Source organism: Carassius carassius, chromosome 7 (genome assembly GCF_963082965.1).
Source record: "Carassius carassius chromosome 7, fCarCar2.1, whole genome shotgun sequence".
NCBI classification, from domain to species: domain Eukaryota; kingdom Metazoa; phylum Chordata; class Actinopteri; order Cypriniformes; family Cyprinidae; genus Carassius; species Carassius carassius.
Genome location: NC_081761.1, coordinates 21,687,096 through 21,714,047, shown reverse-complemented (window position 1 = coordinate 21,714,047; position 26,952 = coordinate 21,687,096). Strand labels below are relative to the sequence as shown.

The 26,952-nt window shown below is 36.0% G+C and overlaps 1 protein-coding gene and 1 long non-coding RNA gene across 12 annotated transcripts in view; one reads left to right on the top strand and one right to left on the bottom strand.

The window, feature by feature from the left end:
* LOC132143723 (uncharacterized) overlaps nucleotides 1-26,952 on the bottom strand; it is a 303,135-nt gene that overhangs the window by 155,707 nt on the left and 120,476 nt on the right. The gene's annotated exons all lie outside the window — the stretch shown is intronic.
* Nucleotides 1-26,952, top strand: part of rims1b (regulating synaptic membrane exocytosis 1b) — an 89,710-nt gene that overhangs the window by 19,982 nt on the left and 42,776 nt on the right. For 10 of the 11 annotated variants that reach the window (XM_059554176.1, XM_059554174.1, XM_059554180.1 and 7 more), the window contains exons 2-9: nucleotides 383-596; nucleotides 4,397-4,417; nucleotides 15,222-15,490; nucleotides 17,448-18,322; nucleotides 22,434-22,474; nucleotides 22,674-22,784; nucleotides 26,425-26,524; nucleotides 26,740-26,863. In XM_059554176.1, the coding sequence (XP_059410159.1) occupies nucleotides 383-596; nucleotides 4,397-4,417; nucleotides 15,222-15,490; nucleotides 17,448-18,322; nucleotides 22,434-22,474; nucleotides 22,674-22,784; nucleotides 26,425-26,524; nucleotides 26,740-26,863 (1,755 nt within the window). The remainder of the gene's footprint in view (nucleotides 1-382; nucleotides 597-4,396; nucleotides 4,418-15,221; nucleotides 15,491-17,447; nucleotides 18,323-22,433; nucleotides 22,475-22,673; nucleotides 22,785-26,424; nucleotides 26,525-26,739; nucleotides 26,864-26,952) is intronic. The other variant, XM_059554177.1, reaches the window with a different exon arrangement.

Genomic DNA, 26,952 nt, shown 5'->3' with positions numbered 1-26,952 from the left:
CCCATCTTTTTAAAGCAGACAGCAGTGCCTCATTGGCAATTCATCAACAGTTTATTTTTATTCCAGTGAAGGGAGAAGACAAATAAAGTGGAGTTGAATTTTGAAAAGATGCCTAACTATAAGAGACATTTCAGATATAATATGATGTTGTACATGTGCTAAAAGCTGTCCATCACCCCTACAGTTCATATACATTGTCAGGATACATTCATGTATAATGGAAAAATAACATGGAAAATAACATTTTTAGTTGATCGTCTGCAATACTTCATAACAATGTTAAAAGTTTTAGTTGTAGGAAACAGATTTTCTAACAATACAAACACACTGACAAATGCCTCCCCTTTTTCTCTTTCTTTCTCCCACTTTCATTTTCTGTCAGGACACTGCACCAGCAGTTTGAGAGTTATAAGGAGCAGGTGAGGAAGATTGGGGCAGAAACCAAACGGCAGCAGGCTGTCCATAAAGATGATGCACCTACCTGTGGCATCTGCCGTAAGACCAAGTTTGCAGATGGCTGTGGGCATCTGTGTTCCTACTGCCAGACCAAGTTCTGCGCCCGCTGTGGGGGAAGAGTGTCGCTGCGCTCAAATAACGTAAGAACCCGCTGAGAGACTTTCATCGCTTTTTTCCACTCACCCTCCGTGTTGTCAGTTCCATTTCATTTTTAAATTTCATTTGTTTTATTATGCTTGCTTGAGTGTTCTTTTCTGTTTGTAACTACATATCATTGTTCGGTTGATTCCCTGATGGGGAATTCGCTGAATCTGTATAAACCATACAATTCAGAGCAATTCAGTCCAGATCCAGAATCTGCCCAGTTAATCTCAGTTTCTCCTATCTGCACAACTCTACAGATTTGGACTGCGAATCCAAACCACCCACAGCTCCTCTGAGCTTTATAAAGACTCTTCTTTGAGTGAAATCTTCATTGACTTTGCTAAGAAACAGCAGAGTAATGTGTGGGACCGTTTCAAGCAGTACAACCTGCGAGGGTCTATTTTAGGATCTCATCCTTGCCTGCTGTCCCTAAAGATGCCCCCCACACCCCACCTCCTCTTCTAGAGTGTCTTACTTGAGAATGGACTCATCTCACTGGGCATGCTGAGGAACAATCTGCCACAGTTCCGTCCTGCCCAGCTGGGTGAGGTCCCCTACAGTCACATCTAGTCCATTTCAAAGTTTTCAATAAGGAATAGTAACAGTGGGGCTCTACAAATTAGTTTTCTGTATTTACTGTTAATATGACATAAAGCATATTATTATGGCAGCTCAACCCTATAATGGTGTTTAAATTAGGGATGCATAATATATTGGTATCATATTAATAACTGGACTGTATTGGTGATTTTAAGCTGATGTCAGATGTTTAATTGTATCTGCCTATTTTAAGATTTAGGTCATCATCTAGCGCAAATTTTTATAAGGTTAGTTCACCCAAAAATGAGAATTCTGTCATTAATTACTTACCCTCATGTAGTTCCAAATCCATTAGATTTTCAAAACCCAAATTAAAAGTCCTTTTTGAAAAGTATTTTTAGAGATTCCTGTGCTTCCATAAAAATTAGTTCATTTTCATGAAAAAGTACAACAATCTTTATTAATGTTTTTATGTTAACTTGATTTATAACTCTGAAGCAGCTGAACTAACCAGTTTTTTTTTCAAGAATTATCTAACAGCATCCCAGAGGTTCCCCTTCTGTTATTATAAAAACTGATTTTCCTATTCAAACAGTATTTTCAGAACAAGTTTCAAGGAAAATTTATCTATGTTCCATATTGTACACTGTACATCAACATTCCTAAATGTACAAAACTCCAAAACACAGTTTTGGCATGATGCAGAAGAACCATTTTTTAGTTCCCCAAAGAACATTTGAGTAATTAGTTCTTAAGCCAACTCCCTTTTCTTAGTGTGAAGAACATTTTAATAATCTAAATAACTTTTTCCAATTAAAAATTAATTCTTAAACTACATTTCACTGTATTTTAATGTATATTTGTGTTTTATAAACAGAAACAGAATATTTGTAAGTGTTTTTATGTGCTTACCACCCTGTCAAGGGTTTCTGCCCCATCCTTTATCAATAAAGACTCACTTTTATGCAAATCAAAAATGTCCAATGTGTCAAATCCCCCTAGCCAGCACCCAGGATCAATCAATACTTTGAAAGGCCAAGGCTGCAACAGAGCATAGCTGTAGTTCTTGTGTTTCCCTGTCGGGGGCATTACAGAGACAAAGTCATGTACAGACCTCCTAAATCAAACACAATTTGTCTAAGAAATATGATGCACAGACACAGATTCAGCGAGGCTTCACAGCGTTGAACCTGTGAGGCTGCTTGAACCCCCTCATCTGTGTTTTGGGATGCTCTCATTTGGGTATGAGTGGAGAACATGTCTAGAGGTGTCAGTTCTGTTCTTACATTTCATCTCTACCAGAGAGCCATGCATGACCATTGTTGGACATGTCTGCTGTTATGTATGGAGAGCAAACTTTTGAAGAATGCTTTCAGCATTGCGTGAATTAAACATGTATTAAAATTACAATTATTAAAGCATCTTTGATTGCCCTTGTCACACTCTATGCATATGTCTGTTTTGATGCACAAGAGAAAACTCGGTTGCTTCACTAACACTTTTCCCTCCCACTCTTCCCTCTCCCCATCTCTTTTTCACACACTCTTTCTTTCCATTTCTCACCATTTATTTTCAATTTTAATTTCACACTTTTCTCTTCCACCTCCAATCCTCCTCCTTTCCCCCACTACCCCTGTTTGCTTGTCTTTCACTCTCTGCTTCCTGGACTGCATGACATGAAGGAGGATAAAGTGGTTAGAGTTTTTCTTTTCTTTTTGCTGTGTGCTCTGCTAATGTTATCTGAGGAAACTGTGTTACATCTGAATAAGCACAGTCACTGGATTGAATGGACTAATTCCATTTCTGTTGCTGATTTAAGAAGTTGTGTATGTACATGTGTGCGAAATAGTGATTTGAATCTATTGCAAAGCCTACAGTTGATGACTGTATGTTTTACAACTTATAACAGTGATATAATATTAATATAGCTACTTGATCTATCTTAAAATGTACTGAAATCCACCAAATGAATAATGCAGGTGTTATTATGCAATAGAAAGCCTGATTAATCATCATGACTCAGAGTTTGTCGTAAGTGGACTATAGACAGTGCACAGGGTTATACACAAAAACAAAAAACAAGCAGGATAATACACTAACAATGCAAAAATGTTAACCTAATGACAGAATATGCAACAAAAAAATAACATGATGTGCAATACTGATAACACATTTTTGATAACTTTTGTGCTGCACTGTTTTTTTTTTTTTTTTTTTTACCGGTCTACAAAAAAATAGCTTGTAAATTTCTCATTATGCTATATTGTTATTACCAAATCTTGGCCCCTCTTATGCACATCAGTTTTTGTGTGAGCATTGCAAAATTATCCACAAATAATACTTTTTTCCACTCAAAAAGTGAAACTTTTCACTCAAAGTTACATAAACTCACTTCTGCGAAGCAGAGTAAATACAAAATATAAAACGGTTATTCCATATACGCAGTAAGTTTCACGGAATAAAACAGAGCAAATAAAGTGTAATGATATAAATAAAAAGAGAATTCTTTCACCGAACAATGTAGTTCCTCAGAAACAGTTGTGTTTCCAACACAGCGGTTGCCGAGCAATACACTGCAGTAAACAAAGGAATATGTTTGTAGTGTAATTTACAACAGCTTCGAACGCGGCTCAACCAATCAGAATCAAGGACCGGAACTATCCGTTTTATAATGTAGTATAATATACTGTAGCAAGAGAGTATAAGCAATTTTTTGTAGGTTGGCCATTTTTGACTGGGAACACCACAAGTATAACAAGTTATACTAACTATAAATAAATATATAAACTTTATTATTATTATTTTTTTTTTTTTGGAAGTCATATCCTGTGGGAGCAAAGTAAGTAATTTGTAGTCCAATGTGATAACATTAGTGTTTTCATATAAAAAGAAAATGCTCCGATGGGTCAAAATCCCTCCTTAGGTCAAAATGACCACAGCATGACGGTTAAATAAAATATTACCATGTGTGATGTGTCATGCATTGACATCTGGGATGTCCTTTTCAGTAATTCATACTTCTTACTTGAAAAAATTTAAATTTGATAATATTTTGCAGTAAGGTAGGGTAATGTAAAGTTGAGCTTAAAAGGTTTTTATTGTAACATTTTTACAGCTGGTTCAAACTTTATTTACAGTGTACTGGCACTGTCATGGCATTGTGTTGTAAAATTCAGTAGATTTTTTTCTGCTATATTGAGCACAAACAAAATTTGACTAATATTGCGCCAATTATTTGTCTTCTGTTCATGCAAAGTGTCTCATAGGGAAAGACAGGGTAAGACATTCTGAGTATTGTAGATTCTGCATGGGCAACACCAATTCTTTCCTCATGAAAGCCAGCTAATAGGAATCTAGCATGCGTTGGCTGAACCCCATCCCCCTCCCTTCCTTGTTGATACTGCCAGGGATACCGAAGTCGTTGCCACAGCAAGGGGGTTAGGGGAATAGGGTATTTGGATTTGTTGGAATATTGATGTCTCACAACTGGTTGCTCTTTAGTCAAATGGGTTTAACTTAATCATTATGTAAGCTGCACTTATATGATTTTCAGCAGTGATGTTCTGAACATGGAATGGATTCCCTTTCACTTAAAGTGCTACCAGTGATGAGAGAATGCTTATCTGTGCATGTTCACTGCACCTGCTTGTGCCCTGGGACTGCAATAGGCATGCCATGGGGTGTAAGTTCAAGGTTAAAATTCAAGGTTCTAGAAAATAATGTTATAGTCACAATTCACTTTTTTAGTATTGATGAAGCACTCACCCTGCACTCCAGTGGGCACTTGCGACTTGTGCGTTTTATGTGTGTGATGTGTTTCCTGTCAGGTGTCTGTGTTTACTGCTGTGTTTTGTGCTTGTTGTCTCTTTCTGAATGACTGGTAACGGAGTTGAGTTTATACTGCTAAAATGCAAATGTACTTCCTTACTTGCTTTTTTAGCATATATATCTCTGAATGTGGTGTGTGGTTGTAATTAATCAATTTGTTAAAAAGCTTAGCTTTCTACGGTGACCGTAAGGTGACTTGTGAACGGTTTACTTAGTTTTGTCGTGGCCATGAAATAATAACTTGTGGGAATGTGATAATATGTCGTGGCCACAAGATATTAATTTGTGGGAACGTCATATTAACACGTGGGAACTTCATATTATGTCGTGGCCATGAGATCATTTTGTCGAGGTAACGACATCCTTATGTCGTGGCCTTGAGATGCTATGTTGAGGGAACAACATCTATTTCTCAAGTTTAATGCATAAACAAACCTGCGTGACCATAGCATCCCGGGATTAGCAGAGATGGATTCATTAATATTTTATTTTTAATTAAGTAATTATTATATTAACCATATGCTTTGGCTACCGGGCTGTATTACATGTGATTGTCAGCATTCAAATTAAGTGTCTCATATATAAATATTACATAAAGTGCATAATAAAATATAAAAACTTTTTTTTATCCAGCCTACAGTCTTGTAAGTCCATTAACTGATAGTCTTTCCCCAGTAATAGGTGTAAATTATTATTATTATTATTATTAGCCTATTATTATTGGTTATATTTTTTTATTTCGTATAAACTCTTTATTAACATTCTGAATACTTTTGTAAATAATAATGTACTGTAAATGCTCGACATTAACATAAAATGTCATAAATGCATAAAATGTAAATGCATAAATTTTATATGTATAAATTATATAATAATTTCTTAATTCAAAATAAAATATTTAGTGAATCCATCTCTGATAATCCCGGGTTGCTATGGTCATGCAGGTTTGTTTACGCATTAAACTCGTGGCCACGAGAAAATCATGTCATTCCCTCAACATAAGAAGTCGTGGCCATGAGAAATGGATGTTGTTCCCTCAACATAGCATCTCGAGGCCACGGCATAAGGATGTCGTTACCTCGACAAAATGATCTAGTGGCCACGACATATGACGTTCCCATGAGTTAATATGACATTCCCACAAATTAATATCTTGTGGCCACGACATATTATCACGTTTCCAAGAGTTATTATGTCGTGGCCACTACAAAACTAAGTAAACCGAACAAGTCACCTTACGGGCACTGTAGCTTTCATATAGGCAGAGTCTTTCCAACAGTAAGCCCAAAGTATGGTTAGTTTTGTACTTGTACATTTATCATATGTGTACAACCAAATGCGTATTCTTTATTTGATAGCGTACACTAACACGGATGATTGACACATGGGCAAGTTTAGTTAATAGAAATAAAACCAAAATCTGGTGTAATGTGATTATCAAATTACAAAGCTATGATTTAATTAAAGGAATAGTTCTTCAACCCGCGGATATGAAAAACGACCTCCGGCAACAGTGTTAAAGTAGCCCAATTCCGCGGAAAAACCACAGACTTGGCAACACTGGGTCTCTTCCTTTTCTGGCCAGGGCCAGTTTTGCCACCTTGTGGACAAACTAACTTGCAAATTGTGCAAACACAATTCAAGACATATATGCGATCTGTACGTACTCTTCTCGCAGGGCTGGATGAAGATGATTGGAGGGCCGCATTTGGCCCGCGGGCAGCCACCCAGACAGCAAGCAGTTTCGGCCCAGATCCGGCCCACATCTGGCCTGCATGGATTTCATGCAGGCCAGATGTGGGCTGGTTCTGGGCCAAAACTGCTTGCTGTCTGGGCAATTGAATATCCTTGAGCCTAAATGATATTTCACAAATAAATACAAACCATCCAACAAATTGCATGTAACCTTTGAACAAATACCAAATCTAGGGCATACAAATGCATACCTGTCTGTTACGATTGTGAGACAGTTGGCTTTTTATGAGATTTCTAGGCTCAATTTTCTGACAAATGCGTCCAGGAAGATTTTCTGACAAATGTGTCCAGGCAGATTTTCTCACAAATGCGTCCATGGAGTTTTTCTGACAAATGTGTTTCCAGGCATATTTTCTCAAAAATGCAGTTTAGTAACTTCCTCTTCCAAAACAGTAGATGGTGCTAAGCAAGGGGATTTATTTAGCTAGTCACTTTCATCCCTCATCTGCCATTTCCATTTCAACACTTGAAAAATCCAGTCCTTTATCTTCAGACCTGACCAGTGTTGGGCGGTCGCCGTGATTTTGCCAAGTAAGACATATCATTGGGAAATGATAGCTGATTGACAAGAGTATAGAAGCACCTAACCCTGATTGCAAGCCTAAAACAGATATTTCCTGAAAAGTTATATCTCAATTCTGATTGGTTGATTGTAATGTTGTTCCAGGATCAACAAGGATGTTGATCCAGGAACATGATGTACTTGGTGAAATCACGGTCCCCAGTGTTGGGCAGTGTTGAGTAACTATGTAACTAAATAAAGTAATTTAATTGCAAAATAAATGTAACTGTAATCTGTTACTGTTACTGAGAAAAAAAAGTATAATTAAATTACAGTTACTTATGAAAATGTTAATGATTACAAAGGGAGTTACATCTGAATATTTTCACACATATACATATTTAAAATATGATACACCAATGTTTCAGGAGTTGAAGACACAGAATATGACACATGCTTATTCCATAACTGTTTTATTTCCTATTTTGGTTTATGTATATGATTATTTCTTTATTTATTTATTTTTAAGAACTGCCTTTTTTCCAAGGCATTGTTAGATGCCAGTGTTTCTTTTCATAGCTATGCAAAGATTTGATTTCAAAAACAGTATCATAGATATTAAACTATATCTTATGATTTTAAATCTGTATTTAACCTAAAAAAGATTGCAAAGTAAAAAGAGCTGCTAAAGTCCTATTTTGAGGTTGTTATTTATAATTATTATATACTTAATTCATGTGAAGAAGGATTCTGAAAGTCTGACCGTAATCAGTGTTGAGTACCACTACAACTTTAACCCTGCCTGCTTTAAATGTTTTAAAATAATTAAAATTTGAAAACAATAGAAATTTTGAAAAGTAATGAAAAAGTTATCAGATGTAATCAGTTACATTACTTTAATAAAGTCACTGAAACAGTTACACTACATATTGCATTTTAAATAAGGTAATTTGTAATCTGTAAAATATTACATTTCCAAAGTAACCTTCCCAACACTGGACCTGACTGAATCAAACTAAAATATAAACCCTTATTGGATTTTAAAGGGTATCATTCCCTAAAAAAAAATCCTTTTTTTTTTTTAAACTGTTTGATATTTTTACTATATAGATTTGAATACATTGTAAAATAAAGTTAATGTCAAATAAATAATTTTCATTTCTGGAAAAAGAAAATAGGAGTTACTTCTGTAGTGAAAAATGTCATCAAATCAGGAGTCTGTTTTCAGCATTTAAACATCAAAATCATAATGCCCTTCAATAATATAATTGAACATATACAGTTTTATCAAAGCAAAAAGCTGGTTTTGTTTTTTTAATTATGGCACATAATTCGCTCCATAGGATCCTTACAAAATCAAGGCTCAGAAACATAGCAAGGAGATCTTTAAAATAATCCATGTGACATAAGTACATGCACGTACAACACTGAACAAAGGTGTAGGATTGACTTCCAAACAATTTTCACTCAGAAAGTTCTAGTAAATATAGATAATTACAAAGAAACTTCAATTAACAAATTTAAAGAAACATGACATATTAAGGTAGACAGACTAAAAATTGTATTTTCTTGTAAAACATACAAATTTTTGTATACATTTTTATCATGCACACTGTATACATAGCATGTGTAAAAAAAACTAAAGTATACTGTGGGCTTAAACCCTTTCTTATCATCGAGATGTGATTAATCACAGAGCAGATTGGACTTAGCATTTAGCCTGTACCTAAACTTCATGCATATGCTAAAATTACTCGCTAGCAGAAATGTTTTGGAAAGCTGATGTAAAGATGATTCATGAGAAACATGCTTGTGGCTCGCTAACAAGATAAAGAAACAATCTCTTCCTAAAAGCCTTTTAGCGCAAAAACGGCTTAGCTTAGCCTTTAGCCATGTTGTTAGGGAAAGGAATGAGTATTATTTACCAGTGCTACTCCTCCCTTCTGACCAGCAGCAGTCTAGGGACTGTTCTGTTTAAACGGCGTGCACAAATGCTGATGTACGCACATGCTATTCCTCCTTTCAGTTCTCCAGTAGTAGAGCTAGCCAAGCAAAGGTAAAAGTCCTTTAGGAATCTGTTCTGTGGATTGATGCGTGGCAGGCCGGCAGCTAGTGCAAGGATAGTATATTTTCTGAAACAGAACAGGGCATTGTAAATATTGGGAATTGTGTTACAATATTTTTCTAAAGATCAAGGAACAATTTGGTCTCTCGTGATATGAGAGCCTAAGCAGCCTGTCACAGGTGTCTGTATGCTTTAATATTAAAATTCCCTTGAGTGCTTCATTGGATCCAAGCTGTGCATGTGTGTGTTTGTGTGATGTATGAGCAAGTTTTCTCTTTGGGGTGTGCAATCGAGACTGTGTCAGCAGATCTGTCAGTTTTTGAGAGGAAGGCAGTTATTTTTCATAACCCATTTCTTCTGAAGTAGCACAGTTGAGCCCCAGTCCTTTTCCCAGACCTCTGCAGATGCAGTCGACTGCCTAATTCCTCTCTGTCCCACCTGTCGTCACTTCTTTTTAGTATCAAACCCATGTCACTGCTTTTGTTCTTTACAGCTAGTCGTACCATTGTATTTACGTTTTCATGTTTTTATTTGCTCACTTTTAGGGCTGAGCAATAGAACAAAAATCTATATTGGATACATTTGAACATTTTTGAATGATGCAAAAAAATCGCTAAATTCACTGACACAAACACTGATTTACGTAAATTAATTCAAACTTAAAGTTTAAAGAGAAGCTATTGAAATATCTCAATCTGTACATGCTCACAAGTTTTATGATCCAGATTTGTCTATATATGTTTTTAACTTTTACTATTACTATAATGCAAATTAGACATTGGATTGAATGAAGTTTTTAATTAACTGACACAGTTAGAGCTGATTTACAGAAATAAATCTTAACAGTGTTTACATAATAGAGAACATTAAAATATCTTAACATGCTCATACTTCCAAGTTTTATTAACCATTTTTGTCTATTTATTATTTAAAATGTTAAATGCAGCATACAGACTTCATTGAATATTTTTGATGGATAATATAATTCATTATTCTTAGCTAGAATGTTTAACTGATGTTTAAAAAAGGCACACTATTAAAATTAACATGCTCAACTCACAACAAATCACATGTTTTATGAGCCATATTTGTCTATATATAGTTTTACTAATGCTTTTAATATATGAAAAAACCTTTACATTTTTTCATTTGAGCTTTTGTACACTTAAGTAAGAGACTTTTAAAAAATTCTCATAATTGCAAATTTTATTAGACAGGTTTTTTTTACTTATTAATAAATGAAAAAATCCCACAAACAAACTTCATTCACTGCATTACTAATTCACGTAAATAAATCCAACTTAACTATAGCATAATTTTGTAATATTTTTAAATCCCACATTTACATGCACTGATATGAACAGTTTGAACTGATTCACTAAAACTAAACAACTGTAACGTTAATGTTACTGACTTTTAAATAAAAAGTACCTCGTTTCTAACTAGTCATTAGGAAATAAAAAGGGCATATAATTGTGATATTCCTGACTCTCTGTATTGGAGACTCACACTGTCCTCTGTACATCTCCTCTCCTTTCACTGATTTGGTTACCATGGAGAACAGTATTCACCAGAGCACGGGGTGGCTGGCACACTTATGCTCAGAGAACAGTAGAGATTCTATTTACACCCATATAAATGTACACACACACACACACACACACACACACACACACACACACACAGCACGCACAAACACAGACACACACAACTTTCCACTTCCGTCTCTCTCATTCAATATGTGCTGACCTCAGGTCTGCAGTTAAATTAAATTAAACTTGTTTACTGTCTGATTTTTTGGGGTCTTCTGATACTCAGTTACTAGTGATCTCCCTGCACAAGAAAATCCTATTCATGCTATTCAGGAATACAGTGAAACCACTGTTCCTGCCCTCTCACAGATGTAATCTCTCTCTGTCTCGTAACAATGGCCAGGTCTCAGTGGCCTACATTTTGAAATGTTTTATTTCCCCTTTTCTCTTCAGTTCTCTAGTTGGGAGAGGAGCGCTAGAATCAAGCCTTTGCCAGATGAGAAGCTTTAATTGCTTTAGCTGCCCTGGATATTGTTGTGAACTGGCCTTTGGAGAAAAAAAATTAAAGTGAATCAGAGAGAAAGTGAATCCTCCATTGTGCATACGGCTCGAATTTGATCTAATTCAAGGATTAAAGCCTTGGATTATTTTACTCATCCTCGACTGCACAAAATTAGTGATGAGTAATCTTGCCATCTAGCCATCTTTTACGATGCATATTGAAAATTATTAGGTGTTGATTTTCACAGTTCCTACTCAAACCCATCTAAACATGATCAGCAATACCAGTTTTCACCTATATGTGTGAATTACTTTCTGATTATCAATAAAAACTTGTCATATTTTTCCACTGAGACAGATTAAAGGTCTGTGGTCCATCTTTTCAAGATCAATGTTGCAGTTGTAGTTTCCTAGTGGCTCTGAGGGGAAGAGTGCGGGCAGCATTATCTCGTCACAGGACTGAATAATGGGAAGGGCTAGCAATAGCACTGTGGGATTAGCAGGGATTGCTAATCCTTCCTGAGAGTGTTTCTCTGGCTGGCTGACAGCTGTGGGCCTCTGCACATCTGATTTACCTCAGATTATGATGGAGCTGTGCCAACTGGATCCAATCAGGCCATGATGCTCTCTCGTCCCTTCTCTCTCACTCTGCCTCATATCCATCCCGTCCTAGAACTGATTCTCTCCTCTTTAAGATCAGATCAACACAGAAATGCGATGCATTTGTCGGAAAGATATCTCACACTGGCGATTCTTTAAAAAAATGATTCTGGATGTTCATGGTGTTGAAGGTTGACCCTGTGAGAGGGGATCCATTATCTAGGAGGACGCCACCATGTGAGTAGCATGAATTAGTTAGTTTGTCACCATTAGAAGTCAATCATTTGACTCCTGTATGAAGTATCAACCATCTGTCGTAACATTGCAGAACTATGAGGCATTTTTAGCATCATATATGCTTTTGTGCGTCATATAAGATCTCGCTTTCATAATCCATTTGCGACTGATCATCAGGCGCTAAAGATGACTAACGTTAAAGGCTTTTCGGGGGATGTCTGCTTTTCCGTTCTCACACCATTCATCCGATCGATAAAACATGCAGTGTCGGTTGCAGGGTGTGCATGTGATCTATACAGTTCTGTATCGCACAGACCTTTGGCTTTCTTGAAGAATCACTGAGATCAGTCAAAAAAATAAGGTCCTACTTGACCAAATGTTTCCTGCCGCCAAGACAGCCTCGGTGTATTACAATAGGAGTGGATTTACTGTCATTCTAAGGGTGCTTTAAGAGCCTAACTCTAGATCAATAGATTGGACCTCTGTGCTTTTAAAGCCGTGAACTTGTTGTCAAGGCAAGAGCTGTTCATTTGATTTAGCATTCTCGCTAATCATGTCAGATCAAGCCTGGCTAGCTAAAAAAAAATGAGAGGGAGAGGGAGAGGGAGAGGGAGAGGGAGAGAGTGTAAGAGAGAGGGTGAGAGAAATATGGGTAGAGGAAGTGAAGAAATATGGTGTCGGCTGATGTATTTTAGGAAGCCTCAGCCATCCATCTCATGAATGAACCATTACAGGGCTCGATAATAGGGCTTCATTGGGGAAAATGAAAGAGATGGGAGGAAGCAGACTGACAAATATGAGGCTGATGATATAATAACTTGTGCATTTGCAATGCAAAAATATAGCCAGATGAAAAAGGATGGCTGATTTCGGTTACTTCTTATTGAGAAGATAGTTAACCTCCATTGTAACAATATACGTTTGATTTAATTATAAATCAATTTATATTTATATTTATATTATGTTTATATTTGTTTAGAATTGGTATTCTAGCAGTGGTGTTTAATTAGCATATGATGCACAGTAAAACCATGGTAATGATACCATCTACAGCCATATGTGTCTTTTTGGCTGTTGTGTCACTCCTTGCTCCATATTTTAGCACCTTGTGCTAGTGTAGGAGCATTGCAGTTTTGGAAACATTTTACCATAATGTTCAATTTATTGTTTCTGGTTTCTGTTTCTTCCTATTCAAATATACACACTATTAAAATTATTCAAACCCTGATATATTGTTATAATGTTCAAATGTAAGCTTTTCTAAGAGTTCTTCTATAACAGTTTAGTAGCAAATTATTCAAACCCTGATGTATTGTTGTAATTTTTCAATGCAAGCCTTTTTAAAGGTTCTTTTCTAACCAAACCCATAAGACTTTTGTTCATCTTCGAAACATGAATTAAGATATTTTTATTGAAACATGACAGATTTCTGTTTGTCCAATGAAAGTCCACACAAACAACATTTTGACACTTAATTAAGTTCATAAATAGATTGTAAGAGTAATCCTTATAAATCAAGTGGTAAGTTCATCATATAAATCAATCACTATTGATTTATATGATGAATATGTTTCATTTAAGCCTTCATTCAGATATAACTGATCAATCAATGCACATAAATCGAGCACATCAAATATGGTAAATGTAAGGTGAAATTCTTGTGTCATGCAAGCATGTAAAATATTTTGCAAGAACCAATTAGATTTGTTCTTATACGTCAAGCAAATATGGTTGCCATATTTAAAGAGCTTTGAGCGTTGCTCAATACTTTTTAATGTATAAAAGTTTTGGTAGCATGGACTTTCAGTGGATACAAAAAATGAGAGGATATTAAAAATATCTTTTCAGTTGTGTCCCAAAAATGAACAGAAGTCTTATGTTATGGACTTGAAATGACATAATGACAGTTTTCTTTTCTTGATTCTCTTCATTTGTGCTCTTAGTATTTAGTATTTAGTATTAAATTGCACAATCTTTGTGGTGTCGTCTGCCGGCTCTCCGAAGAATCACACTCAGTCAGGGATTTTTCTCTCAGAAGAAAAGACTTTATTTTACAGAAAATAAAGCAGAGAGTCCTTGCAAGGAGATCTCCCGAATGTTATTTGGTATCTCCTTATATACACTATATGGGGCGGTTCCACATAGTCAAACTTTTCCTTATGATTACAATTTTAATACCTCCCTAGAGAGGAGAGGCCCCCTGCTTGATTTATTCTAAACAAAGGCCCTGTATGTATGTCTGACCATATGTTCCTCCTCAGTTTTGTACATTCCAGCACATAGCTTTCTATTACCTATAAGATTATAATGGAGTAATAACTAGCAACAAAAATGGCTAGATTCACATTGATTATATACTTGTTTAATTAAAATCTTACTAATAAAAATCTTCCACATCTTTCAGGTCATTAAAGATGCAATAAAATCAGAGCTTTCAAGCTTATTAGCTTTAAGATTATGTTTGTTAGTAAACTTCCTGATTCAATAAGAATTAAGTTGAAAACTGTGCTTTTCAATCTATTTATGTGGTTTTTAGGTACCACCAGCTTTCAAAGCTTGTACTGTGATCTACAACCTTTGAATGACTTTTCAAAATATAGCTGCCAACAGCAATTAGTGCAATCCAGCAGGTGTAGGAAACTGTAAAGAAGTTGATTGACTGACTTGAAAATAGCCTCGTTTGTACCTTATAGAACTTGGTTTAGAGTGGTTGACTTGATTATGTAATATTGCAGCTCATATTTATACCTGCTCAAGAATGTCAGTTCATATTCCTTGCCTATTGCTCAGAGAAATTGCTAGATTAAAATAACATTAGCTAAAAATAGTTAACGAATGAACAATGTTTGTGTGGATGCACTGTATTGTATGCATTTTATGTTTATATATGTCTGTCATTCTCTCTGTCTTATTTTAAATGTAAGCCTATTTTTTTAATATACTGTAAAATAATGTAATTCAAGTATTCTGAATGCCAATATATTAGCGATTCTGTAATCTTGATAATTTACAATGATCATCAATCTTTACCTGCCTTAAACACTTATATTTGTCTGTGCAGGTGATGTGGGTATGTAACCTGTGCAGAAAACAGCAAGAAATCCTAACTAAATCAGGAGAATGGTTTTCATCAGGGCCTGGGGGGAGGCCTCTTAGTGTTGGCGCTCCCCTCAGTGTCCCTGAGTTGGAGAAGGACAGGAAGTTGCGCTCCAGATCACAGGCTCCGGTTGCTAACAACACTCTGCCACCCAGCACTGGTGCTGGTGACCCCACCAAGGGAGCAGATACGATGCCCACTTCACGCTCCCGCAGTGAACCACCACGAGACAAGTAGGCCAAAAAACGTTACACAATTTATACACGACAATCCTAAGTTATATTTCTCAAAGCCTGCAAAGTATGCAATGCAGGGGTACATATTTATTAGTGGCAACTGAAATAAGCTTTTGTATTTTGTGTCAACTAAAGATGGGTCATAAAGGTTTTCTTGTTGCCCTTTGGGTGTGATCAACTAGGATTTATGTGACCCTGGACCACAAAACCAGCCTTTGTCTTTTTTTGAAAGGTGAATAAATAGGCTTTCCATTGATGTATGGTTTATTAGGAACAGACAATATTTGGACGGCATACAACTATTTGAAAATCTGCAATCTGAGGGTGCAAAAAAAAAATCGAAATACTGAGAAAATCGCCTTTGAAGTTGTCCAAATGAATTCTAAGCAATGGATATTACTAATCATAAATCAAGTTTTGATATATTTACGATAGGAAATTTACAAAATATCTTCATGGAACATGATCTTTACTTAATATCCTAATGATTTCTGGCTTAAAATAAAAATCTATCATTTTGACCCAATAAAATGTTTTTTGGCTTTTGCTAAAAATATACTCCAGCGACTTAAGACTTAAGTCACATATATGTGTTTATCTCATACCTTTTGGAGTTTTGTTTATCTTTGAAACACAAATGAAGATTTAACCAACATAATTACTTTATATGATTAATCGATTTAATTAAGGCTTTTGCTAACATTTATATGCTGACCATTGCACATTCATCACACATTAAATGCAGTAAACAGGCTTAACTGTTCTTGCTTTATGCACAAGAAGCTCAAAACATGTTTGCATGACACAAAAGCAACACCCAAAATTTGAGCTTCTATGTAGATTCATACAGATTACTTTTACAATGTCATTGTTGTTTTTGAAGAATGCATAGTTGTAACTTTGAATGAATGGCCATAAATAGCAAGAATACCTTCATTCATATTTCACAGAGCGAATAATAACTTAATCTATATTAAAGTGCATTATGGACAAACATGAATTTACAATGGACAATAGTATATTTATTAAGATAAGCTCAGACTAATGAAGGCTTCAAATGTGTTATATTGTCAGTTGTTGTTGTTTGTTGTTAGTTCATAACAAATGCATTAACTAATGTTGTCCCACTTTATATAAGTTGGCATTAACTACTATGTACAGTATTTACAAAAAAATAAATAAAAAAATTGTATTGCAAATCAATTTAGCTACTATTTAGGTGGGATACAGGTAAGGTTAGGTTAGGTTTGGTGGTATGGGTTTGTTTAAGGGCGTATTAAGATGTAAGAGATTGGTCAGCAGTTTAATTATGAATGTAATTAAAGAAATTAATTACAGATGTAATCACATGCAAGTATTTAAACAATATATGTACAACACGTATGTACTAAATAAGTGCATTCTATCAAATTATTAATTTAAATGTAAGTACATAGTAGTTAAGGCCACCTAATATAACTAATGTTAGTTGATTGGACCTTACTGCCATGTTTTAAGATGGCATGTCAAATTCGTAGTTGTTCCAGGATTATGCAAAGCAGTTCAAATTGTAGAGGGGTTTGTTAAGGCCAAATAGTCAGCTAGTAATCAGTTTTCAAAATATGTGGTGTTACATATCCCTGTTGTCAACATACAATTTGTTCTATTTTAAGCTGGACATTTCAACAAAATCTGTTTATCCTGACCTGTTTTCAACTGGCAGTACGTGAACTGCACCTCCTGCCTTATAATCTCTTTATAAGTTGATGACTGTTTCTTGTCTTCCTATCAGATGCATATTCAACTAAATCCTTTTTAGACTTGAATTTCCACAATTTGAAACAGTAGTTGTGCTATTTATTGTAAATAACTGCTATTGTAGCAGTTGTAAATGCAAAATGGATGCAGCACTTGGAAATTCTAAATGCTATACAGTATCTCACAGTCTTTCCAACTTCTGTCTGCTGAATAATAGGAAGAGACCAGTGTCCCTGCACGAGCAGAATGGGAAGGTGATGGGACGTGGAGAGAGAAGGCGAGGCCCAGGCCGGTTGTCATCACAGGCCTCTGAAGACCGAGCTCCAGGTGAGAAGCGTGACAGCAGGCGATTGGAGAAAGTCCACTCGCAGGAATATCCAGAAGATGAGCCCACCCATCCCGAGCGGCGAAGGAGACAGGAAGAGGAAGAGCGAGAGCGTCAAAGACGAGAGGCAGAGTATCAGACTCGGTACCGCAGTGACCCGAACCTTGCACGCTACCCTGTCAAACCGCAAAAGGAGGAACAGGAAATGCGTATGCATGCCAAAGTGTCCAAAATGCGTCAGGAGCGTCATCACAGTGACCAAGCCATCAACGAAGTTGGATTAATGCAAGATGGGGGTGAGGCAGCTGGAAATCGAATGAGCAGGCAACGAGTGGCTAACAACGAAGACCGCAAGGCTCTTTTAGAAAACCATCGAGCTTATTCTGTGGACAGGACCGTGGGGGGTGGCATTGGGGGACAAGGATCCCTCGCTAAACAGGGTCACGGTGGCCCTCAAGTGGGCCCTACTGGGCCCCCAGACCTCAGGGATGGAAAGGACTGGGGCCCAAAAGGGTATCTGGAACCTGGGTCCGCAGCTTTTCTGCACAGGGCTAAGCGGGAAAAGGCTGCAGAAATCATGCGTAAAGATTCTTCTCTTAGCTCTGACCAATCTGAGTCATTACGGCCACCTCCACCTAGAGCCTATAGACCCAAACGAGGCCTCAACAAAAGGCAGATGTCCATCAGTAGCTCGGAAGAAGAGGGCGGCTCCACGCCTGAATACACCAGCTGTGAGGATGTGGAGATTGAAAGTGTTAGTGAAAAAGGTATGTAATCTTTATGTAGCTCATTTTATTGTCAAATAGTCCCAAATTCACTGAACACTCTTGTTTACATACACAAAACAGTGGTAAATTTGATGATAAATTAACATTTTTTTATTTTAAATTGTATATTTTTTAGTGATCATGGCTACATTTAGTAAAGAGAAATATCAATTTAGCAACTGAACAGTTAACTAAAATATTTTCTACATCTACATTTTTTTCTACAACAAAAATTCCAGATGTAAAAAATTAATTGCTAAAAATGCCCGGTTTAATAAAGAATGGAAGAATTATATTACCTTTGTCATGGCAGCAGTAAGTGTAAGCAGATTAATGGTGTGTGTTTGGTGTGGGACACTGGGCCATGGGCACTGACACCATTTTAATACTAAGTGATTAAGTTACGTGACATATAGCCAAGTATGGTGACCCATACTCAGAATTCGTGCTCTGCATTTAACCCATCCAAAGTGCACACACACACACAATGAACACACACCCGGAGCAGTGGGCAGCCTTTTGTGCTGCGGTGCCCGGGGAGCAGTTGGGGGTGCGGAGCCTTGCTCAAGGGCACCTAAGTTGTGGTATTGCCGGCCCGAGACTCGAACCCTCAACCTTAGGGTTACGAGTCAAACTCTCTAACAACTAGGCCATGACTTCCCCAAACACAATGTAATTAAAGTAGAGGGTGTTTTAAACTAAAATGAAAAACTGTCTTTGATTAAGAACGTTTATTTTCTTAAATGTTATACTGGAAACAAATGAACAGTGCAGTCAACTAATTCAGTATTAGTCCAAATAAAGTGTATATATACTATACATTTAGTGGTCAGTAAGAATTATTATTATTATTTTTTTTAAAGAACTAGTACTTTCATTCACCAATAATTTATTATATTGGATAAAAATGACAGTAAAGACATTTATAATGTTACAAAATTTCTAGTCTATATTTCTATCCTATCACCTCCACAAAAATATGAAGCAGCACAACTGTTTTCAACACTGATAATAATAAGAAGAAATGTTTCTTGAGCAGCAAATCAGCATATCATAAATGATTTCTGAAGGATCATGTGACACTGAAGACTGGATTAATGATGATGAACATTAAACTTTGATCGCAGGAATAAATTACATTTTAATGTATATTGAGCTAGTTTTTTAAGGATATATAACAATATCAGTTTTTACTGTATTTTTGATTAAATGAATGCAACCTTGGTTGAGCTGAAGATATTTCTTTCAAAAACATAAAAAACATATAGTGTAACTATGCTCTTTCTTCTGCTCACACACACTATTTCTCAAAGTGAATTAAAACACAGAGAAAATGCAAATCAGCATTAATAAATTAATTAATGCATTAATTAAATGCAATAATACAGCATTAAAACTGCTACCCACACTTTATGGATTTAATCTTAAAAATGCAACTTTCACTTGTTCGGCTTCGATGAATGCAAATAATTAACATCTTAAACAGCTCTGTTTTGCATTTAGTGTGAAATCCAGGGTCAGCTAGGGTGATGTGAATGTACTGTATGTGCGAGTGTATGCACGACACTTGCACTGCAGCTTTGATCAGTTCCAGTCAGCTCCCAATGTTATAATACGTTTTTAATAATTACATGAATATATATATATATATATATATATATATATATATATATATATATATATATATATATAGTTTTTTCTGCATAATTCTCACATCATAGCCATACATAGCATCATCTTACATGCGTCATAGACGCTGTTCAACCATGATGATCAGTCTTGAGTCTGAGTTCTGTGAAACAAACCCTGCTGATTCATGCAGTGAAGCTCCATTTTTTTATTTGGAACATTTTTAGGGCACCAGATTTGGGAATTAGGTCATCAGCTCTCTCACATAAAACCACTGAGTGACTGACTGGCTGGCTTTCGTCAGTCATGGGATGCAGCATGTTCCATTTGGGGACTTTTTCATATTCATCCTTGGGTAACCCATTCCAGCTCTGAGCATGATTACGCTTTGGCTCTTTCCATTACTCTCAGCTGCAGACCGCAGAATTTGAAAGTCCCTGGCATTATGCGTTTGTAATCAAGTTCCAATTTTATCAAATTATGTTAAAATTGTGAAAATGAGATTTATATTTAGCGTCACCCCGTCACCTCCTCCTATACTGTCCTAAAAATGCAAAAGACAGAAATGAGATGAGATAAAATGTTTTGATTGAATTTATTGATTTGATGCCAATATTGGTCTGCTGGTTATTTATCCTGAAAAAGGTCTTAAACAAGAATAACATGAATCTTGACATATTGTTTGTGATTTTTGTTGTGCATGTGTATTTATTACAAATTGAGTAGGATTTAGGATTTATACTTATAAAAGTGTTGATATAATTTTAAATAATTGTTGAACTCAATATTCACATTTTTACTATATAAACTCTTGAGAGTTTTGCCAGTTTTCATAACGTATAGAGTGTGTTCATTTATATGATAAATATAATGATTTAGGAAAGCTGAAGAGGTAGAATAGACGCTTCACATGAGTTGACATTTTCTTAATATGTGGTTACATGAAAGTGCAATAATTCTGATAAAATGTGTAATTATAATTTTATAAGGGGTAACCTGCATTGTAACTTCAAAGAGTTTTTCTACATGATTTAACTCATGTAAAGTAGTTTTATTTTTATAAATTAATGGAATTAGGTTGATTTTAATTAACTTTTTTAAACTCAAGTAAAATCGTTTAGTTTAGATGTTACATTGTTAAAAATCACAGAGCTAATGAGACTTCATTCCTGATGACTAGGACAAGCTAATACTGGACAGAAGCTTATAATGTCAGTGATTGCCAAGGGAATAGCTCATGCTTCATTCAGTATGTTCGCAGGGTCTTCTTGGCCACTATACATTAGACTTTTTTATGAATGTAATCAAGATGATCAAATGAGACTGTAAATTTTATACAGGCTATATATTATCTTGTTTGGGCTTTGGCACTTTAAACATCTCCCACCTTCGTTGCTGAAGGCAAAGATACTTTGTGATATGCTCCCCTTAAGTTAAATGAACTCTCTATTAATTTACAGCATTAGTTTTCTTCTTAAGTGTAAATCTATGAGACTATTCTTATACACAGTATATCAAGAGAGATAATTCCCTCTTCCTGTACGGTAAAGGTCAAATTCTGGGCATGTATTGATTAGGCCTGTCAGAATTACGCATGCTATTAAATGCTAAACACAGTTCATTTTTCTTAATGCGTTTAAAGCATTTATTCTGTATGACACTGGCCAAAATGATTGACAGGCTGAAATGATAAAAATCTCCTTTGTACATTGTATTTATATATGCAAATACATTAGAAGTGTAATTCACATAACCAACTGCAAAGAATATTTCCCTGAAACAGTATCTGAATCCACTAGCATGTTCATTACAAAACAAGTTGGTAATTACAAAAAAAAATAGATTAATGTTAGTAAAAACTAAAAACATCAATAAACATTTTAAAGACTTATTATTTTATTTCAGCTAGTTGCCAACATTTGTCATGTTCTATAAGTAAGTAAGTAATTTAATTAACTAAAACTAAGTAAACTTAATAAAAACTACACAGGCATGTTTACAAGATATGTAAAACTTGAACTAAATAACTCTAACTAATAAAAAAAAAGTAAAGTCTAATTCGTCCCCTTGGAATTATAAGGTTCTATCTGACATTTTTGTCAAAATTGAGTTATTCCCATATTGTTTTTCTATGACAACTTATTTACATTGTGTTTTAGATTTCTTTTATGTTGTATACATTATGGGATTTTTATTAAAAAAACAATAAGGTTCTATCTACACAGTCGAATGGAATGCAAAAACTTTAAAACTCAATATCTCAGAACTACTCGGAATTCAGATAGAACCTTATAATTCCGAATTAAAAAAATTAACAAAAACTATATTACTATATCAAAATATCAGTGCTTCTAAATAACACTTTCACAAATTGGTTTCCATCTGGAAGCTACACAGTTTTTAAAACAGCCCTCCATTATGAGTGTCATCAGGCTTTTGCAACTCTATTTTGGATTAATTACTTTTAATTTTTATTCTGCAGGTGACTGGGACTGTCATCCGCTGGACCCAACTGTGTGGCATGTTAGTATTTCAATTGTATTTCAATCATATATTGCAGTCATGTATAAGTGGCAATGGATAATAGCAGAAACAGAAGTTGTTTGATGACAGCCTTTCTGTAGCTGAACTCATTGAACTGTATGTTTACAGATACATGTCATGGCAGCAATGTGTGTTCAGCATAAATGGGACTAAAAAAGCATTATTCGCTTCCTCACAGCATCCAGTGAGCTGGCAGCCATCCAAAGAGGGAGATCATTTGATTGGCCGCATCACTCTAAGTAAGCGCTCCACCATGCCACGAGAAGCCGGTTCCCTGCTGGGTCTGAAGGTGAGCTTGTCAATGGCAGTTAACACTAGCTAATCACATCTTTGTCCGTGTCTTGTACTTGAGGGGTTGTACTACACTGAAGGTTTTGTCCCGTTCACTGTATTGAAATTTTACAGGCATCCAGATGTGACAAAATATAGTTAATACTATGGAAATAATGATAAAAGAAACATCTAAAGCTATTCTGCCAGCTAGCAAACAAACCAGCCCTAAATAACAGCTTTCCTTACAGCTTTTTTCTTTATAATTGAAGTTTAATATTATGCAGATCCAGCTCAGTAGAAAAAATGAGGACCTTGTCCAAGTTATGAATCTCCACCCAGACAGAAGTCACTGCTGAAGAGAGGCTTGCTTTCAGTCTGTGCTGCAAATTTGGGTCAAAGTTCAAAAACTTGAACCTAAAGCGAAATAGGCATAGGGAAATTTCTTTGCCTCCAGAAGTCCATCAGGTGAAATTCTTCATTGCACTGATCATAGGCGCCGATTTATGTTTTTCTCCGTGGGTGCTCAAGGGCGCACGTCATTTAATAAATAAAAAAAATAGACTAGGCTATTCAAAAAATATTGCATTTCAGAACCTTAGGCTAATGGACAGCGGCCGATGCAAACAAACACAACAGCGTCACTTCTCAAAAATACAAACAGGATTGGAGATGAAAAGTTTAACTGACACGTAACCGCTAATGCGTTCAGCTTCTTGGGAAATTAATGTTTTGTAAATATTGATTAAAAACTATTGCGAAAGGACAGCGTTTCCATTAACCGATTGTTGCGACTAAAATAATGAGTTTCTGGGAATGTCTACCTCATTTATGTTTCGAGGTTTCTTTTGATAGTGGCATGGCTTTTCTTTGAGGTTTCGAATCCATTATTCATATAGGCTAAAAAAATATTTTTTTATTTTATGTATTTAACAAAGAACTCGTATTCTGTCCAAAAGTAGGCTACTTTTGTGTCCATTAGTTTTTCCTCTTTTAAACCGTATATAGGCCTATACTTGAGCAGAAAAATGTTCCCATTTAAACCCTGTTACGAACTTTAAGGAGTCTAGGGAATGTACCGTAACATTTACATATTAACGTACTGCTGGGTATGAAATGAGGTGGAAGAACATGACAGACAAAACTTTGAAAGAGAAAAAATACTGGACGTTTATTCACAAAAAGCCAAAGCCACTAGATCCAGTAAAATAACAATAATAATGTGCGCTATGTACAAGGTGAAAATGTAAACAAACAAACAATAAAATGGGAAAAGAACGAAAGCGGCGCCAAAGGAAAGAACAAAATATAAGAAAACAATCCTTAATCTAAACCTAATCTAACCAAAGCAAAATGTAGAAAATAAACCGAAATCTTCAGTGCATCCGGCACCTTAACTAAACTGTCTAACAAAAACAGAAATACAATGTGTGGCGCTCACTTCTTACCTAGTGTGTCTATACAATATGTACAGTGTATATCGCGATATACTGACCTGCGTTCTCTTCCCTCTGTACTACCAGCTGTTACTCAAGGTCTCATAGCGAACGAATAACATAGACAACACATCAAGATCAAAGCACATAGCTTATTATCTGAGAGGGCACTTGTGGTGGATGTCGATATATCAATATTAATAGGTGTGGCTTTTTTATAACAAATCTGTCCATTTTAGTCTGATTAATGATTAGTGATTACGGAAAGCAGTAAATGATTACATACTCGCACGGCACTGTATAGTGGGGGATGGGACGTTTTCAGAAGCGCTGTGATTGGTGGATAGGATATGGAACATGCATGCGACTGGTTATGTCACTGTCACTGACAACAACATAACCAATCACAGTGTGGCAGACGCTTCATAGTGCCAACTGCAATGTTTAATTTTAAATAAATGTAGCCTACTGGCAGTCTGGCACTGGCACACGTGGGTGCTCATTTTCCGTGGGTGCTCGGTATTTTCCGTGGGTGCTCGAGCCCCGGGGCACCCACGGTATCGGCGCCTATGGCACTGATTCCCATTAAAATGACTGGATTTCACTTGCTAAATTTTGCAACACTAAGGTCATTGCACACTGAGTTCGAAAATTTCATCCAAAAATTTTTGCACGTTAAAAATAAATATGACCTCACGTTATGTCAATCACGTTTACACACTGCCTCCGAAATATTCATCCGTCATAAAAAGAAATTCAGATCGGGTTTGATTTTTTCAGTTTGAGATGTGTTTTTTGACAGTTCAGAACCACCGTACAAGCGAACGCCAAAATACAGAATGGCGATTGTCAAGTTCATCCACTTCCATGCACACTGAGCTCACAGAAATTGGTGGTCTTCTTTTTAATATGTGGTTCTAGTATCACTAGAAAAAGCATCAAACTGAGCCACTGACATCTTGAGGTGAAGTTTGAATCACCGGGTTAATCGCGCTGCTCCTGATGGGGAGGTAATAATAAAGGTTACAATGACAAGGGTTGTTATAGTTCTATTATGACAACTCTTGAAAGATGTTGGCATGGGAATGATTATGAAAATGATAATGTATTTGGTCTTGGTCTTGGCAGAATAGAATTGCTACGCTGCTGCTGCTTTTGGTTATTGATGTTGTTGTAGATTATTACTGCTTCTGCAAAGCAAGTACAGTAACTTGATATGGCCAATACATATGCCGATATGGTGCTGTAAGTATTTAAGACATACTGCTGCTGCACAAATAGTATATATAATAACACGTAGCACACCTATACAGGTGGAGCTGCGGAAGGTGGAGTAACTCTGAAAACATGCTGCAAAATGCTCTAGTGAGTGCTAACTAGCCATTTAAATGTAAAGCAGTAAGCTCATTGGCTGCGTATGCAACATGAACCAGTCAGCTTGTGCCAAGTAGTTTAACTGTGAATAATATTATAAGTTTGCATTAACGACGCATGAGCCTGCACCTTTTATTTAATGACACAACTTGACAAGTAAACAAGTAAAACCATAAAACAAATGTATTTTGCTTTAGTAATCAGATGTACTTTTTTTTGTTTTGTCATCCTAGTAAGTTATTGGCTGCTTCTTTACCCTACTGCAGTTATATATTTGATAGACATTTTATCCAAAGTTACTTGCAGTGCTTTCAAATTATATATTTTAGTGTTGCTAGCACCATGCTCTACAAAATGTCTCTGTAAAGATGCTGAAGAACAGTACTTAGTTTGTTATTGCACACTGTGAGTAAACGTGGTTCACTGTGTCAACGTGTTCATTCACTTAGGTTTTTTTTTTTCTCCATTTCTTTCACCCGATGGAGTTTGGGTTCGTTGCTACTGTCATCTTCTGGCTTGCTTAAACAGCACTGATGCTACGGGATGAGAAAAAACTTGAAATGACTCGGGCTGAATAACGACACCGCTGTTCTCAGTAGAGCTTCTCATCGCTGAATTGAACTAGTTTAATTACTGAACTCATCTGAATCTGTACTGTACACATCTGTACTAAACAATGACACTTTTGTCTTGCTAGAGCTGCTTTATGGCAGAATTTTGGATTTGTATGACTGATTCTGTTACTTTCCTGTTTAAAACCATAAAGCTGATTTGAAACAATCTCTATTGTATAAAGGGCTATAAAAATAAAGGTGACTTTACTTGACTTGATGCGTCTGTCCTGTCCAGGTGGTTGGTGGAAAAATGACAGAGGCAGGGAGACTGGGGGCCTTTATCACCAAAGTAAAGAAAGGAAGTTTGGCTGACATTATAGGCCATTTACGAGCAGGTAATAATTATAAAACTGTGACTGGCTTATTTTGTAAGAAAGTTGCAGTATTTAAATATTTAAGTTTGTCCTTAGCCTTATGAATATCTTCTGCTAGATCTCCGTTGATATTTTTGGTTGCATATCTATGTGTAATTTTTCACAGCTCATTATTCAGTCAGTCTGTCTATGCAGGACGCCGCCAAGTGGTAAATGGTTTCTTTTTTTGATTTCAGGCGATGAGGTGTTACAGTGGAATGGAAAGGCGTTGCCTGGAGCAACTAAAAAAGAAGTGTACAACATTATTCTGGAGTCCCAGTCAGCACCTCAAGTGGAAATAGTTGTTTCCAGACCAATTGGGTAAGCTAAACAAACCACAAAAAACTAGCAGCTAGTTTAGAAATTAAATAAAGAAAACAAACTTTTTGATTTATGAGTGACTTCAGTGA